This window comes from Pelodiscus sinensis, chromosome 6 (genome assembly GCF_049634645.1).
Source record: "Pelodiscus sinensis isolate JC-2024 chromosome 6, ASM4963464v1, whole genome shotgun sequence".
Taxonomy (NCBI): Eukaryota; Metazoa; Chordata; order Testudines; family Trionychidae; genus Pelodiscus; species Pelodiscus sinensis.
Window position 1 is genome coordinate 83,343,706 of NC_134716.1, and position 17,293 is coordinate 83,360,998.

The following is a 17,293-nucleotide window of genomic DNA, read 5'->3' on the forward strand; positions in this document are numbered from 1 at the left end:
TGTGTGCCTGGCTCCTGCAGCGCCCGCCCCCCCATCCCTGTGGCGTTGGCCAACAGCGCCCTTCTCCCCCATGGCCGTGGGGCCCTGCACGCCCAGGCCCGGGCTGCGCGCCAGCAGCAGTGGCCGGTCTGGGCAGTGCATGTGCTGTTTGCCCCGGGGGTGGCGCCGCGTGCCCAGGCCCAGGGTGCCAGAATGGTTCCAGCCGGCCCTGAGACCAGTATTTGAGCTTTCTGTTTGGGAAACAAATTGAGAAAATAGAAATGTCCGGTATTTTCTAAATAAGATGTAATGCAGATAGTGATGTAATGGCAAGTGTGTCCGGTATTTTTGTTGAAACCATCTGGCAACCCTACATGCTATTCGGTGTTCTTTGAAAGCGTCAGTTCCTGGAAACTGGTGATGCCCGAAAACCTCCAAAGTGTGTGTGTGCCACGAAACGGACTGCTGAATAACAATGCTAGACACCCGGGCCCGTTTCGAAGGGCTGGGGCCAGCCATGCTCCGCAAAGGAAAGCTGGGGAGGCGGCCTAGCCCTTTCCCGGTGCTTCCGTCCCCTGCAGCTGGGCGGCGGCAAAATCTCCCCGGAGCCTGGCAAGGGCAAGGAGCCTGGGCTGCGGCGGAGGGCCGAGCACATGTCTCCGCCGCCCCCCCCCCCCCCCCCCCCCCCCCGCTAGGAGCGCGGGGAAAAGGCGGCGGCGCTCACACGCAGCTGCAGGTCAGCGAGGCTGTGCAGCGCCGGGCTCCTCCCCTCGCAGCCGGCAGGGGGGGCGGCGCCTTCTCCACCAGCGAGTCCGACTGCAGCCTGGCTCTCGCAGGTGCAGCCAGAGCAGGCTGAGCTGCGCTCCCCAGGTAAAGGTGCAGCCTGGCGGGCGCGGGGCCGGGGCCGGGTGCGTGGCTCGGGGCTAAGCAGTGCCCGCAGCCCGGCAGAGGCAGAACTGACCGCCACTAGCAGCGCGGAGTGTGTGTGTAGTTGGGATGCGTGTCAGAAAATCGCACCCCTGGAGGCGGGCCAGCTCTGCTGAGGAGCCCGGCACCTCCCTGCCGAGGGCGGTTTCTGCCGGGGCTGCTCGTCTGCCAGGTGGCGGTGCCCTAGATAGCGCATGGCAGCCTTACGGGTCCTAGAGTATTAGAGGCACAGGCGGCGGCGGCGGCGTGGGGGAAGTGGTGAGAACTTGTACGGGGCGAACTTCTGTTTCTGAGAGAGCCGAGCTCTGGCGCGACGGGTCCCAGCCTCCAAGCTCCAGACAGGTTGTGTATGTGCAAACAGAGCTTCTGTTAAACCAGGGGCGGTCAGTTATTTATGTGCAGATCCACTGGTCAAGTCCAGGCTCCAGAGAAAATAATTAAAAATAAGTAAATAAAAATATTCAAAAGTAGCTGGTGGTCTGGATTTGGTCTGTGGGTGGTCACCCTGTTGTCTATCACGGTACTCCGTTAAAAGATGATGCATTAACAATGCTGTACGCTCAGGACAAAAAAGAGGGCTAGTGGGTTTCTAGGTTTCTGATTATTACTGCCATAAATCCAGTGTCTTTATTAAGACCATAATTTCTAGTATCTAGCAAACTTATTACTTTACGCTCCCAGGGTGGTCTAAGGAAAGTGTGCTGGTCTGATTGGTGCTGTCCTCAGTGAGGTGAACCAAGTGCTGGCTCAAAGCCAACAAGTAGAGTCTCAGAATGATCCCATCTGTACTGACCCAGGATAGGAAGGGAATAGGAGTTAGGTTCCAGCTAATTTTCCAGAAAGTTTGAGATAAGCACCAGCACTCATGCTTGTTTTGATAGTATCTCAATTAACAACAGTGTAGCAGAATGCCAAAGAAAAGAAGGGCTTTCATTGAGTCACTTACATTACAGCTGAATTCGAGATGATTATATTGGCACTTCTTGAACTTGAGCAGAGCATGGTTTCAGCTGAACAGCAGCAGCAACAAAAGCAAACCGGAAAGATGAAAGAAAATAGGAACTTATTTTATTGATTTATTGCTGATGATGTACTGAGCACTTACAATGACAAAAGTGAAGACACTCCATTCCCCAATTAATTTGCATTCTAATATGCAGAGATGTGAAAGATAAGATGTCCTAGTAAATCTAGAGTGGAGAGGAGGGATAACTGAGAGCCTTCTGTATTTTTTCATAAATATTATAAGTTCTCTTCTGGTATGCTTTGCATAAATAAGAGAAATTTCCATAAAGACTGGTACAGAGGACTGCGTGGAATAGGATCATAGATGAAAATGCATGTAGGAACAGAGCATCAAATCTGGTGTTACCAGTGGAGGGAAAGAGAGGGAAAATGTGGAAGGAGACATCTGCCATGTAGGATGGGGGAGTTGTGCCAAAGCCTTAAAGTGAGCATGAGACACTTAATTCAGCTTGGTGTAGTATACAAGGGATTGCCAGTGGAGAAATGTTAAAGTACCATGTGTCAGTTTCCCACGTAGACAAAGAGTTATTTTTGTCTCCACAAAACCGCATACATTAGCGAGCCAAAAACATTTTCCTAAATGTTTATACTAAAAATGTTTGTTTTGATTTTCTTCCAGGGCAGTTTTTGTGTACTTGATAAAAATAATGAAATTGATGAGGAGATCCTAGGGTTTGGTATGTTTTTAAAAAAAAGAGATTAGGAAATTCAGCTGGGTTTCTCAGTCTTTAACTCAAACATTTCTGCTAAGGTTTTGAAGCCTTCAATTAGTTTATATGCAACCGTGCTCTCCTACTGAGTTTAAAAATGCATTAATAATTTAGCCAAAAATCTTATATCTTCATTGGGAGCTTTTTCTGTGGAGACTTTAGCATTGGGTGCAAGTGAAATTTCAGAAAGTTATGCTGTACAGAATGGTTTAACTTTCTTTTAATCCAAGGAACAGTTTTTAAAGTATGAAGGATGGTCTATGGCTAAGGCATTGGGCTGTGATTCAGAGATCTGTCTTCCATTCCCAACTTTTCCACAGACTTTCTGTATGGTCTTGGGTCAGTCACTTACTACCTCTGTATCCCAATTTCCAACCTCTAAAATGGGATAATGATACTGTTGACTCTTTGAAGCATATTCTCTTACTGACTATATGCTTGTACATGCCTTGTACAAAGGGGCTAGTATTTTATTGGTCCAGAAAGATTTATTGTTCTTACTATAGAGATGTGAGCTTCCTAAATCACCAGATCACAGCCATCCTTTTGTTACTTTTACTCACACAAGCAAGACTGTGGAGACAATTGCTGTGTCACCTGGTGCAAGGTAAAATATAAAAGTAACATCAGACAAGCCTTCTGCAAAATGTCCAGTTTACATCTGAGCTATACGTTGCACAGATATAAGGGTTGAAGGCTCAAGGAAAGAATTCTTGTTCCCTCAGGTAGTTGAGCCACTCCAGAACAATGCATTGAATAGCCTCCAGGGGCCCATACATAGCTGTGCTTGATGGGTGGTGGGAAATCTTGCAGGCAGCAGTACAGAGCAGAGCTCCATGCAGTACACAGTGTACATACAGTGGTACATCTGAAGTCCTTAAAAATGCAGGAATTTCCCCATTGACTCTTCTGATATATCCTCAGAATCTCTCTTCTGCCTGGCACACTAAATATTAAATCTTCATAATAATAATATAATGAATAAAATTGTCATCTCTGAACTACTTGCTTCCCCACACCTCTTCACTCTCTGACACATTTCCATTTTCCAACAAGCCATACTGCTTCTGTAGTGCTATCTGTGTGATCTACTGCAACCTGTATAGATGCTTTGTAGTTGTAGTCAAATGTGATGAGGACTGTGATATTTTCATGTATAAGACTCAAAAGAGGTTGTAGAGCAGTACTTAGCTGGAGAAGTGGATCCAACACCAATAGTCAGAAGAGTAACTTGAAGGGCTTGGACTCTGCACACAGGCATTCAGAGCCTTGGCCTTTTGACATTCAGACCACCTCTATGGAGCAAGAGCAAGGTATGGCTCTAGGATTAAATTTGAATCCCTCAGACACTTGTACTCACTGTGAAAGTTATATTAACGTTTGCTGTGCCAAGGTAGTTGAGAGAACCTTTACCACATTTCTAGAACCTGAATATTTTTACACACCATAAAAGATGATTTCTTATTCCAGCTATAAACTAACGTGACTCACTTTTATATTAACAAAAAGGTCTCACAATTCTTGTTGCTTGCTTAGGTGATGCAGGTGTCTGAGACAAAATTAAGGAAAAAGGTCATATTATCAAAGTCTGTTTTGATAAGAGAGTGATAGAAATGTAGCTATGTTAGTCTGGTGTAGCTGAAGCAAAAAACAGGACTATGTAGCACTTTAAAGACTAACAAGATGGTTTATTAGGTGATGAGCTTTTGTGGGCCAGACCCACTTCCTCAGATCAAATAGTGGAAGAAAATTGGCACAACCATATATACCAAAGAATACAATCCAAAAAATGAACACATGAAAAGGACAAATCAAATTTCAGAACAGAAGGGGGATGAGGAGGGGAGGTAAATGTCTGTGAGCTAATGATATTAGAGGTGATAATTGGGGAAGCTATCTTTGTAATGGGTAAGATAATTAGAGTCTTTAGTCAAACTTAGACGTGAAAGTGTCGTATTTAAGCATGAATGACAGTTCAGAGGATTCTCTTTCAAGTGTAGTCTTAAAAGGCCTTTGAAGCAGGATGCAGGTAATCAAGTCCTTGAGACAATGCCCTTTCTGGTTGAAATGGCAAGAAACTGTTTTTTCTTTGTGATCCTGTCTAATATCTGTTTTGTAGGCATTGATTCTTTGGCGAAGTGACTGAGACGTTTGTCCAATGTACATAGCAGACAGACACTTTCGGCACATGATAGCATAAATTATATTTCTGAATGAGCAGGAATATGTGTTCTTGATCTTATAATTCAATTGGTTAGGTCCAATAACACTTCGACACTAATCACCTAGGTCTAAACAAAGACATTAATTATCTTACCCATTACAAAGATAGCTTCCCCAATTATCACCTCTAATATCATTAGCTCACAGATATTTACCTCCCCTCCTCATCCCCCTTCTGTTCTGAAATTTGATTTGTCCTTTTCATATGTGTTCATTTTTTGGATTGTATTCTTTGGTATATATGGTTGTGCCAATTTTCTTCCACTATTTGATCTGAGGAAGTGGGTCTGGCCCATGAAAGCTCATCACGTAATAAACCATCTTTGTTAGTCTTTAAAGTGCTACATAGTCCTGTTTTTGTTTTGATAAGAGTTTTTATGATGCCTTCTAGCTATGACTCTGAGCTTTATGAAAAATGATAGAGAAAGAAAGATTGGTTTTAAGTGGTACAAAACTAGTACCCCAATACAATGGGTTATAATTATTTAAAATATAATGATAAGCTGGTGCCTTCTAAACGTGTTAGAAAAAAGTAACACAGCTTCCAAAATTAGTACTAAATGAGTAAGAACAGTATAATTGGAGTCTGGCAATGCTACAGGAACAAAATTTAATTTGTGACCTTAACTATACATGTATACTTCTTTAAAATAAGTCTGGTTTAACTTTAGCTTTAAATTTTCAAACACACACACTTATTTTGGGTCTTTAAACATTTTTCTCTGCAATGCAACACAAAATAGTGGTGGCTTTAACTAATGAAAACATTATCATGTTAACTGAATAGTGTATTGGATGATATATCTTCAGGAAGATAAGTGATCTTTTATTTTAATCCAAAATAAGATGAGAAGTGTGTTGTAAAACAAGTTTTAGCTGAATTTCTCCAGCTTGCTTGTTTTCAAGAGCTGACTAGTACATAGTGAAGTGATCAAGACCTATGCAAGCTGCTTCATTTTATATGTATAGGTAATGGATTGTTTTATTTCTCAGTTTGCATAATATTAGAATGAAGTGAATTGGAGGTGGGGAACCTAATGCTGGCTTGCCTGGATCCCAGGACTCAGGGCTCCCCCCCAGCATTGGGGAGCCTGTGCTAGTATTCCAGCTCCACCATCCCACTATGGGGCGGGATGGAGCACATGAAATCTGCTAGCCTGCGCCCCACTAGGCTCTTGTGTGGGAAGGGAATATGGGGAGTGTCTTTCTTTTTCTCAGTCAGGGGTCACGTCGATGGGGTTTAGTTTTTCTTTTTTGTTTTTCACTGTGTGTGTGGCCCCTGTCCGATTTTTTTTTTCTCGCTGTGTTAGTGGCCTCTGATCCAAAAAGGTTCTCCACCCCTGAAGTAAATGAAGGAAACTGTGAGGCTGGCTGGTAGCTATGTTCCCCTCATCCCTCTCCACTTCCTAATATGCATCTTCATCAGAATTAGAATTAAGACTGATTTAAGAAACCTTGGTGTTAGAAGTACAAATCCATGCATTTTGGAATTAAATTGTCATATGCTTGCTTCAACGGGCTAATTTTTCTGTTCTTGTATTATTTTAAGTTCTTTAGTTTTGGTTCAGGGCAAGCAGCTGTGCATAAAAGAACATTCTGTACTGAATAAGATCTGATCTCTGTGCAGTGTGTCCTGCAGTCAGGAAACAACAATAGTGCCTTTTGGTATATAGTATATTTTGAGTTGCCACATATGTTGCAATAAAGCAGCTTGGGACAACTGTATTTTATTGGAAATCTCTCATTTTTATAAGCATGGCTGTAGAAATTTCATAATTTGTATAAAGATCAGTAAGTGTATCTCTCACTCTCACTCACTCACACACACACACACACACACACACACACACACACACTATGCTACAAAATAATTTTCAGTCTTTATAAAACTGTTAGCAGCATCAGTGTGTAACTTGATAACTGAGTGAGTGATAGAAAAATCATATACCATTGTGCTTTTACAACATACAAGACCTTTTAAGAGGACAAAAGCATGTTTTATTGTGACTGCAGTAGTGCAGTGGAAGTATTTTCTTGCCTGCTAATGACCTTTACGCATGGGCCACTATTGTTAAAATATAAAGACTCCTTTTGTTTCATGCTGCTCTCAATCTAACAAAAATAAAATTTGGGGTGCTGGCCTCTAAACTAATAACAGGATTTGTATTCCTCAAAGTGTTTTACAAACAGAAATTTAAAGTCTGAGGCACTACAATCATGGAAATGAAATATAAATTCCAATCCACTCATGACTTTTAACTGCAAGTTTATTTTCAGAGGTTAGAATTTTAATTTTAGTAATTTACACTACAAATTATGAGATGACAATAAGTCCATGTGGTACGGAGGTGTCAGACCAGTATGCAGAAAGGAATATACAAATGTGTTTTCACACACAACTTGCTGTATTCTATATACAGTTTAAAATATAATAGAAATATGACTTCAATTGATCTCTTTTGGCCTTTTAGAATATAGTATAAAACACTAAACGTCTGCCACAATTCTGCATTATCAATCTCATTCAGGCAGACTGCTTATTGTGCGGCACCCCAACTTTAATGGTGCAGCAGTTTGCTTCTTTTGGGTTCCAGTGCAGGATGGGCGCCTAACTCCTCTGCTTATTTTCTTCATTTATTTAACTTCTGATATATGCCCTTCTCTGTTTAGAAAGCATTTAACTCAGAGCAAGTGCTGCTGCAATCAAAGTAGTAGTCACTGAAAAGCCTCCTTGAAAAACATCATTAATAAAGTAAATTGGCCGTCTGATCACCTTGTCAAGCACAATAAAGGCTTTATTACTGGAATTTCTCTTGTGTACTTTCCATTATCTAATTTCTCTAGTATGTACAAACTGAAAAGGGGTTGATAACAGAAACCTTTTCCATTAACATGTTCCCAGCATGACACACTTCCATTTACATTTTCTAGTGATAGATTTCCTTCTCATGTACTTTTATTAAAGGTACCTCTGGTACTTGGGAAAACCACATTTAACAACTAGAAGCAGTGGTGTATGTTTTTAAAAGAAACTGGAATATAATTTAAGAGTCTTGTAAAAATAAATAGTTACACATTGTGAAAATATATCCTAACTATGATAAAAGTAATGGATAGTGCTGTGGCACCTTAGAGACGAACAAATATATTAGTTATATGTGTTTGTTCGTCTCTAAGGTGCCACAGGACTGTTTGTTGTTTTTAAAGTTACAGACTAACAAGTTACCCCTCAGAGACTTATGATAAAAAGTAATACATCTTCTTAACCATTTCAAGTAGGTTAAAGCACATAAGAAATTCAATGTCCAGTGGGAAAATTGGCAAACTAGACACTTTCAAAACTCTTATTCAGTAAATTCTATTTTAATTTTGGAGATAATCACTGATAAATGGCACCTTGTGGTAGAATTTACCTACAACAATTCTGAGATTCACAGATTTTCCATTTGTTTCAGCGGTAAGATAGTTTAAATTGATGTACTTGGTACAAATTTTCTTGGATAAAGTGTAAACATTCAACTAGACTAGACAAACGTGCTTTTGACTTCTCCCAGTTATGGTACATAATCATGTAAAAACTTTTGTCATTACTGAACTGTCTCAAATTTGCATATAATGAAGAATGATCTGATCCTGCCACTATTGAAGTTTAATGGGACTTTGACTTCAGTAGGAGAAGGCTGACACTGGAAACTGTGTCTATGGGGCAGGTTTAGGTTCAGATCCTTCCCATTTCTTTCTCCCAGATTGACCCCCTGACATAAGGGATCTGATGTAACTGCTAGGTGAAGGGATGTGTGTATTCTGAGAAACTGTGCATATGGCTTGCCCTTGTGCTCAGTGCAGCTACTCCCTAGTGTAATGTTTCCCAATTTTGTTTGGCCACAGAACCCTTTTAAACTCGAAATAATTTTGCGGAACCCCTAATAAGTCTAATATATGGAGCTGAAAAAGTAGACCACAAATAAGCAAAGATAATAATAAACAAATGCTAAATAAGGTCATAAGATCAATATTTAGTTTAATTGCACATATTGAAAAACACATTACATAATTATTTTTTTAATCATAAAATGTTGTAATTTTTTTCACGGAACCCCTATTTTCACTTCGCAGAACCCTGGGGTTGTGCGGAACACCATTTGGGAAACACTGCCCTAGTGCCTTTCAGTGCAGTTGAATGCAATTTGTGGCACTGAAGAGTTTGCTGCTTCCTGAATTATCCAGAGACCGAGGGTCCTGCTGCAACCAGAAGAGGGATGTACCATCCCCAATATATAGGGTTGCCAGGTGTCTGGTATTTACCCGGACAGTCCAGTATTCTTGCGGGCTTCGTTCGGTTTAAAAAAACCCCAGAAAATACTGGACATGTGAAATATCCGGTATTTCCTGTTTCCCTTGGATGGAAGCCTGGCGGGGACAATATTCCTCTTCTGCATCTGGTGGGAGAGTGAGGAGCACGGCAGAGTTGTAGAGAAGAGGGGCAGCAGCAGGCAGTTGCCTGGTGCCATGCTAGGGAGGGTGCTGGGCTGGGGGGGGGGGGGGAGCGGAGTGCATGCTGCTCTGGCTCACGTGACCAGCAGAGAACAGGGAGCTGGTCACTCTACACAACGTGAGCCGAGGCAGTCGGGCTGGGTGGCAAGGGCAGCGAATTTAAGATTAACTTACCTGGCTGTCCCATTCCTCCGGTGCCTGGCTCGGCGGGGGCGGGGAGAAGGGGAGGATTTGATTGGGGCGGGGTGCTGGGGATGCTTGGCTCGGGAAGGGGTGAGTGCATTGGGATGGGAGTTGCTAGGGGGGTCTGGGTCTGAGGCAGAAGTGAGTGCATTGGGATGGGGGGGGCACTAGGAGGGCCTGGCTCTGGGGGTGTTTGAGTGGAATGAATTTTGTTATGTACACCAATAGGGAGGCAATGTGAGACACATCACCTTTATATTGCTGCACATAACAAAGTTCATGTGGTGAGGGTAGGACCAAGGGGTTCTAAGTGTGGGAGGGGGCTCAAGCCTGGGACACAGGTTTTGGGGTGAAAAGATGTGAGAGATCTGGCTGGAGGTGTGGAGCCAGGTTGAGGGGTCTGGGGTAAAGGAGAGTGCTCTGGGGCTACTGTGAGGAGAGAGGACCGTCCCAGCTTGCTCTCTTCACAGCAGCGCATGGGTGGGGGGGAAGGGAAGGGAAGGGAAGGGAGAAAGGCACCTCTTCCTGCTGTGGCAGCTTTGGGAATGAGGCTGCAAGATAAGTGCTCACTGCCCACCCCAGCAGGTTCCAGCTTGGAGCTGGGAGTAGGCCACCTATACAGATCCTGACACTATGGCTGGGCCCAGGTTGGACCAGGCTGCCCAGCCTGCAGCAGCGGGGGCAGGGCCACTGCAGCCATGGTTGCATTTGAGCTAGGCTAGGGGTAGGGTTGCCAGGTGTCGGGTTTTTAACCAGACAGTCCAGTATTTGAGCTTTCTGTTCAGGAAACAAATTGAGAAAATATAAATGTTCAGCATTTTCTAAATAAGATGTAATGTAGATTGTGTTGTCAAGTGTGTCTGGTATTTTTGTTGAAACCATCTGGCGACCCTAGGGCCAACCCAGCAAGTTCAGGCTGTCTTGGCCACAGCTGGATTCAGGCTTGGGATAGACGCACCAAGGTCAGGCCATCCCTTCCCCAGCCATGGCAGGTTGGAGGCTGGGTTAGATTGGGGTTGAGGCAGTCCTCTTTCAGCTGCGGCAGGTCCCTTCCTTAGGCCGGTTCCTTGAGGACCTGCATGGTGCTAAATAGGCAGCTGCATAGCTTACAGGAAATTTAGATCATGTTCCTTCTCAGTCTTCTCTCTTCTGTATACAGGCAGTTCCCTTGTTACGTACAAGATAGGGACTGTAGGTTTGTTCTTAAGTTGAATTTGTCTGTAAGTCAGAACTGGTACATATTGTAGGGGAAACTCTAGCCAAACATTTCTCCAGAGCTCAGTTTTATTCTCCCACACCTCACTACCCTCAGTCCTTTATTCTCAAGCTGAGGTGTCTGCTGAGAAAAGCCGCTCTGCATCTCCCTGGTCTGCTGGGGGGGGGGGGGGGGGGCGCTAGCTTCGCGTCTCCCTGGTCTGCTGGGGGGAAGCAGCTAGTGCGGGGTTGCCTCACCCCGTTTGTAAGTAGGGATCTGATGTAAGTCGGATCCATGTAACCCCGGGGACTGCCTGTACTTTGCGTAATTCTTTCAACCATTCCACATAGGTTATTTTTTCCAAACTTTTATCTGTTGTTGTTGTTGCTTTCCTTTGAACCCTATTTAATATGCTCATATCTTTCTTACAATGAGGTGACCGAAACTAGAGACATAACTTCAGCTGAGACTTTGCCAGTGATGAGTGGAATGGAATAATTGCCTCCCATGTCTTACAAATGGCATTTCTGCTAGTACATCCCAGAATAACTTTTTTTTTTCAGCATCACATCATTGGCTTATAGTTAATTTGTGATCCACTATATTCCCCAGATCCTTTTTGGTATTACTGCTTGCTTTGCTAGATATTTCCAATTTTGTAGACGTTCATTTGATTTTTTTTTCCCCACCTTCCTAAATATAGTTATTTGCATTTGTCTTGAGTGAATTTCAGTGATTCCCAGCAGCTGAACGATTTAGACTGAGTACTGGAGGAAGACTTGTGTCATTTGTGTGGAACTTCTTCTAAATTATAATTGACATCAAAACAAATGTGAAAGAACCAGCAAAGCAGAACTGTTGGCTCAGAATATTATTATTATATATGATGACGTTAACAAGTTCCTAAGCAGGAAGTGAAAAGAGAATCAATTTAGTGCCCCTTTGTTTCCAAGAAACACCATTATAAATTGGTAATTATCAGAAGATTTGTTTATAGACAGTCACTACTATTTAAACTAGTACAGCTAGCATTCTCCACAATGTTTAATGTTTTCATAATGCTAGACAGTTTGTCGGTTATGGGTATTTATTTATTAGAATAATATAAAAACGTTAATAGAACTGCCTGCTTGAGAAACAGATATCTTCACTGTAAATAAATTTAAAATGTAGATGTTCTTGAGTTCCACTAATCTGTTCTTAGAACTCAATGACACACTGGAAACTCAGTAAAAAATTGTGTGTTTGTTTAATCTCCATGTGGGTGTACATCTCATGTAAACAAGATTTTAGACCAATTCAAGGCCTAATTGGAAATGTAATAGTTTTCTAGTATGTTAATTGTGATTTGCATTTTGAAATGCAATACAAAGAAACATTACCCATTTAATCCTAATAATTGAAAGGTTGGCTAAATAAACATAATTTCTTAGAGGAAATTGCTATTCGAGTTGCCTTCATATTTATTATATTGTGTGTTGTCTCTATGGCCTCAACATTATGCTCGATACTTTTCGCGTGGACATGAAAAGACTACCCTGATCCTGACATGCCTATGCTCTAAATACCATGTAAATGAAGCAGGATGGAATGTGTGTGCTAGGTCCATGGTTTTAATGAATTTTATTTATTGTGTGGGCTGTATACATGGTATGAACTTCATTTCCTAATAAATGAAGAGTTGTACAAGTTTGACCATTTGCACAATCAGATTTTAGGGACTAAATTTATGCCTCCCCTTTCATAAGGGAGAGGGGCATTGTTTGGAGTCCTGCCTTTCCCATCTATCTGTGCACTCATGCACAACAAGAGGGGGGTTGGTCTATATCTTTTGGAATTATAGCTATTGTGTGACCATAGTTCGAAGCAAGTTTTATTTTATTGAGATCTTACTACAATTTATGTGAGGGTCAGCATTCATGTTTTAAAAGAGGTTGTGTGGATTTAAGTCTAATGGTCTATGGACTCCTTTATGTGCACAGACAATTAGAGATTAATAGATTCATTAGAAAATAGAAGAGAAACACTATGAAGATTCTGCTAGCTAACATGTTGCAGCTCAAAAGCAGATGTGACATGCCTTTTATTTCACTCTCATGCATGAAACCAAATGATGCCATTCTTGCTGACTTGTTTAGAAGTACAATATGCTGATGGCAATAATTGTGGCTTGATGAAATATCCAAGATAGGAAGTAATGTCCTTCATCCTTTCTGACATTAGAAATTCTGACTTTGATAATTTCTCAAGCAACAATCTTATAGTGCTTCAGATAGTTGTTTTATTTAGGGTCAGATTGGGGGCTGGTTGCAGAATAACTTAAGAACTTTATCTATTCTTGGCAGTTAGAACAAGGCACCTTGAAACCAACTTCCTCCTTTTCCCCTCCCCCTAACAAAACAAAACAAGAGCTTATATCTGAATCTACCTATTGACTAAATACTGACTTCATTTGACTTCTGTTTAGAAGGATTTAGCAGGCAACGCCTGACCTGCTGCTCTAGACCTTGGTTGCAGAATGGTTATGATATAGGAAGGGATCTACAAAGCTTATATAGTGTGAAAGATTGGCCTTGGTTTGACATTTGTGCTTGGTGTTCTTGCCAAGGATATTGCCTTTTTGTCAAAGTTGAGAGAGAATCAAAACATAGCAGCATGTGCCTAGTTTTGCTTCTGTGTATATGAAAAGATGGGCTATATATAAATGTATATAAATAAACCATTTGCTAAAGGAGTTTTGTGTTCATGGTGGAAACTCTGCAAGTAAATTCAGCAATATGTAGAAGGGAAAACATTCCAATTATATCTGACTCATAGCAGGCTGTACTTGTGTGTGAGCAGGCTGTGCAATACATAATCATATTATTACTGGAAAGGGTTCAGTTTTAACAGCAAAGACACATCTGAGTTGAGACAGCCTGTTTTAGGCCAAGCTTTCTTTTTCAGTTTAGGTGAATTGAAGGAAAGAATTTGTATGTAGTACATTCATCCACCTTGGCTTTCTAAAGGCATCGAGTTGTTTACAGTTTGTTTTTCCTCATTTTTGTAAAAAATGTGGGTTTTTTTAGGGAATGGTCCCTGGATGCATTGGAGGAAGAAATGAACTATAATACTGTAAATTAGTGTTGACATTAAAATAGTAATAATTGAAATTTATCATCTTAACATGCATTTAATTACTCTAAACAGTTACTTGTTGCTGTAGGTACTTTTTTAGGCAGTCAGTGATAGACTGGATCATGTTGGATTCTTATATGAAGGAGTTAAACAAAGCCCCAAACCAGACACTTTATTTTTGGTGTTAAACACAAGGATAGGTTCAACTTTACCCCTGGATCAAATTCCCTGCTCTGCCTCTTTTGATATGCTCAATAAGTTTCAGTACACATCGTGGTGGCTGGACTCAGAAATGTTCACTGACCTGTTTTGTTTAGTTTACTGTACAGTGTTTGAAAAAAAAAAAAAAACTCACACAGCATATGAACAAGAAACAATCCCTCCTCCAATATTACACACATTTATTTTCACCTTGAGGTAAGAAAATGGAGAAGAATGCACATTTGATAAATTTAGTCTTGTAAAGTCCTCATTCTTGAAGATACTCAGACACCATGGTGATTGGCCTGCTATAAGAACCCAAATTGTAACAGTGCCCTGTGATTGAGTGTGTGATAATTACTCTGGTTTATTTTGTTTGTAGATGCTGTAACAATGGAGCTGAGCTGCACTCAAGTACCTCTTTATGTAAGTTCTACAACATTAGGCTTTTGCCCTAAGAGGCTCTTTCTTTTGGATAACAGCTTATTCAAGGCAGAATAAATTAAACAGAAAGCTGTTCCCTAGTTGACTGAGACTTTTAGGACATTGAATGTTGCTGTCTAATTGAGGAGTTTCTGGGGATACTGCTCTTTGAATATTATGGCTTATGTGGCTGAAGTTAGTTCAAAATGATTTTTCCTTCATGATAATTATTTTAGATTTTCTTAATTTCAGTACTTAAAAGCAGATACTACTTAAGAAGGGAAATCAGTTACTAAATAGCTTAAAGTTGGAACTGTGTTTCTGTTATAAACCTATACTTGCCATTTTCCTTCCCCTGCACATTTTCCTTCCTCATCAGATACAAACATGTACTCAGCTTCAAAATTGGTAGTCTATATATGTGGTTTTCTTCAACACAATATGGAATGATTGGATAAGAAATTTTTGTACGATGACACCTTCAAAGTAGAGGAACTGAACAGAGTTCATAAGCCATCTGACTTAGAAACAAAATAATACAGTGAATAAAATTTAGTTTACTGGACTCATCTGGAATCTGGTATTTTAGGATGAAAAGTTAGAGGATTAACCTTTTAATTTAAAAAGTTAATAATGTTGAGATTTATAATGGTGCTATAGAACTTCTGCTATCACAAGCTTGGGGTTTGCTTGTCAAAGAACTGCGGAGGTTCTGAGTTCTGTTGATCAGCAATAACATTTCTTTTTCTTTTCCTTGCAAATGTTGACCTCAAAAATTTGTAACCTGATGGAAGAAAAAGAAGATATCTGACAAAAGACTTTCTAGACAGAATAATGAGCTTTTTAACACTCTCTGGGAGTTCTCCCTCTCTGCAGACCTCAGAACATTCATATAACAGTTCCTTTTCCAAGCTCCCTGTTCAGTCTAAGGGGCTGTAGAGAGCAAGATTTGGGAAGGTAAAGGGTACTTCCTCTTTCTTGTAGAGCAGGGGTGGGCAATAAAACAAAAATGGCAGCCTACAGGCAGGCCACCACTGTTATGTTTACCTTCGCCTTTGCAGGTATCGGAGGATCACAGCTCTTGTTGGTTGCGAATCGCCATTCATGGCAATGCGAACAGCAGGCAGCGTCGGAAACCGGGATGTCACTTCCCACCACTTGCATTGGTCACGTAGGGCAATTTGCGGCCAATGAGAGCTGCGATCCTCTGATACCTGCAGAGGCGCAGGTAAACATGGAGGTGGGGGCCCTCCAGTGACTCAGGCCTGCAGGCCACATCCAGTCCGCAGGGTTAATTTTCCCACTTTTGTTGGAGAGCTACTGAGGTTTACAGGAGAGGAGAACCTGTAGTGAGTCTTGGGAGGCCTTATCATTCCCCCTGCAAGCCCTTATAGGCTTTCTGGCATGGGCATCCGGTAGCCTAGGCAGCTTTGCCTTTCCAAACCTCCTGGCATGGTTTCACCCAACTCTGCCCCGGAATGTCTGCTCTCTGCGATCTAGGGGCGGAATGTTGCTGCACCCAGTGCCCACCCTCCCTCCCCATGCTCCGGGTGGGGAGGTTAGAGCTGTGCATCGTCCTCCCTCTGTGCTGGGAAGTCTGGAGCCACGTGGCACGGCTTCCTTCCTCCTCTGGTGTTATGGGGCTGGGGCTGTGTCACATGCCCTTCTCCTTCCCCTGGTGTTCTACGGCTGGAGCCTTACCACGCTCCCTCTTCAGTGTGCTGGAGTAAGCTCGTGCCCACCCACTCCCCTCCCTCATTGTGTTTGGGGGGGAGCATGCGCAGAGGGGTGCCCTGCCTCCCTGTGGGAGGGAGCAGGGTCTCAGCAGAAGGGGCAGGACTCGAGGTGGGGCTGGGAACTTGCCTCCACCAGCCCTACCTTCATCAACTGTCCATGCTTGCTGGGTTAATCTCCCCAAGCTGTAGTCTCGGTGAAAGCCCATTGCTGAATATGAGATTTGGGAAGCTCACTGAAGCTCATCCTCAACCCCAAAAAACTTTAGTAAATTTGTTAGCCCCAGATAAGTCTATTTTGACTATTGGGCAGTGATGATGTCCCTAACCCCTGTTTCCTAGAAGCTGGGAATGGGCAGCTGGGCATGGATCACTTGATGATTCCCTGTTCCGTTCATTGCCTTTGGGTTACTGTTGGAAGACAGGATACTTGGCTAGATGGCCCTTTGATCTGACCCAGTGTGGCTGTTCTTATGTTCTTATTGGAGGTCTCATGGGCATAGTTTGGTTTGCAGTTGTACAGTTGCCAACTATTCCTCTTAGGCTTATCAGGATGGTGGTGGTGGTTTGGGAGGGCACTATTGATCCCCACAAAATCTGGGAGATGGTGGGTTTTGAACTTCCTAGGATCAGCGGAGAGAGAGTCAGAAGCAGCTAGTGTCCTGATGAGTTTTATATGTGTCTCAGAAGCTGGTGTTCAAGACTGAATAGCTGTTAAGACTGACATGGAGGATGCAAATATTCTGGGACTCGTGGGGTGCCTTACAAGCCCCCTTGGGCCCATGGGAGAAGTAGATGGTTCCTATAAACTGTGGTTCCTGGGGAGTCCCTCATAAAACTAATGATGCTTACTAGGAGGTTGATGCAGCTATCCAGGTGGAGTCTATTTGTGTGCTAACCTCCCTCTTCCTCCCCCCCCCCCCCCACCTTCATAGGCTTCTCTTCTAAGGGTCTTGCCAATCATGGTATTTTCCTTGCTTGGGTAATTCTCAATTTAACTGGGAAAACAACTGAAGAGTCTGTTCTATCCTGTGTGAAGGAGCCTTTGAGTAAGTACATTTTCTTTTTGCCAGGTCCAATTA

At 42.4% G+C, this 17,293-nt stretch overlaps 1 protein-coding gene across 1 annotated transcript in view; it reads left to right on the forward strand.

Moving 5' to 3' along the window:
- The first annotated feature begins 685 nt into the window (after nucleotides 1-685).
- The window catches only part of LOC142829922 (rho guanine nucleotide exchange factor 28-like), an 82,291-nt gene continuing 65,683 nt past the window's right edge, over nucleotides 686-17,293 (forward strand). Inside the window, exons 1-2 of the mRNA XM_075932260.1 lie at nucleotides 686-849; nucleotides 14,438-14,481. Of these exons, the coding sequence (XP_075788375.1) occupies nucleotides 14,449-14,481 (33 nt within the window). The 5' untranslated portion in view covers nucleotides 686-849; nucleotides 14,438-14,448. The remainder of the gene's footprint in view (nucleotides 850-14,437; nucleotides 14,482-17,293) is intronic.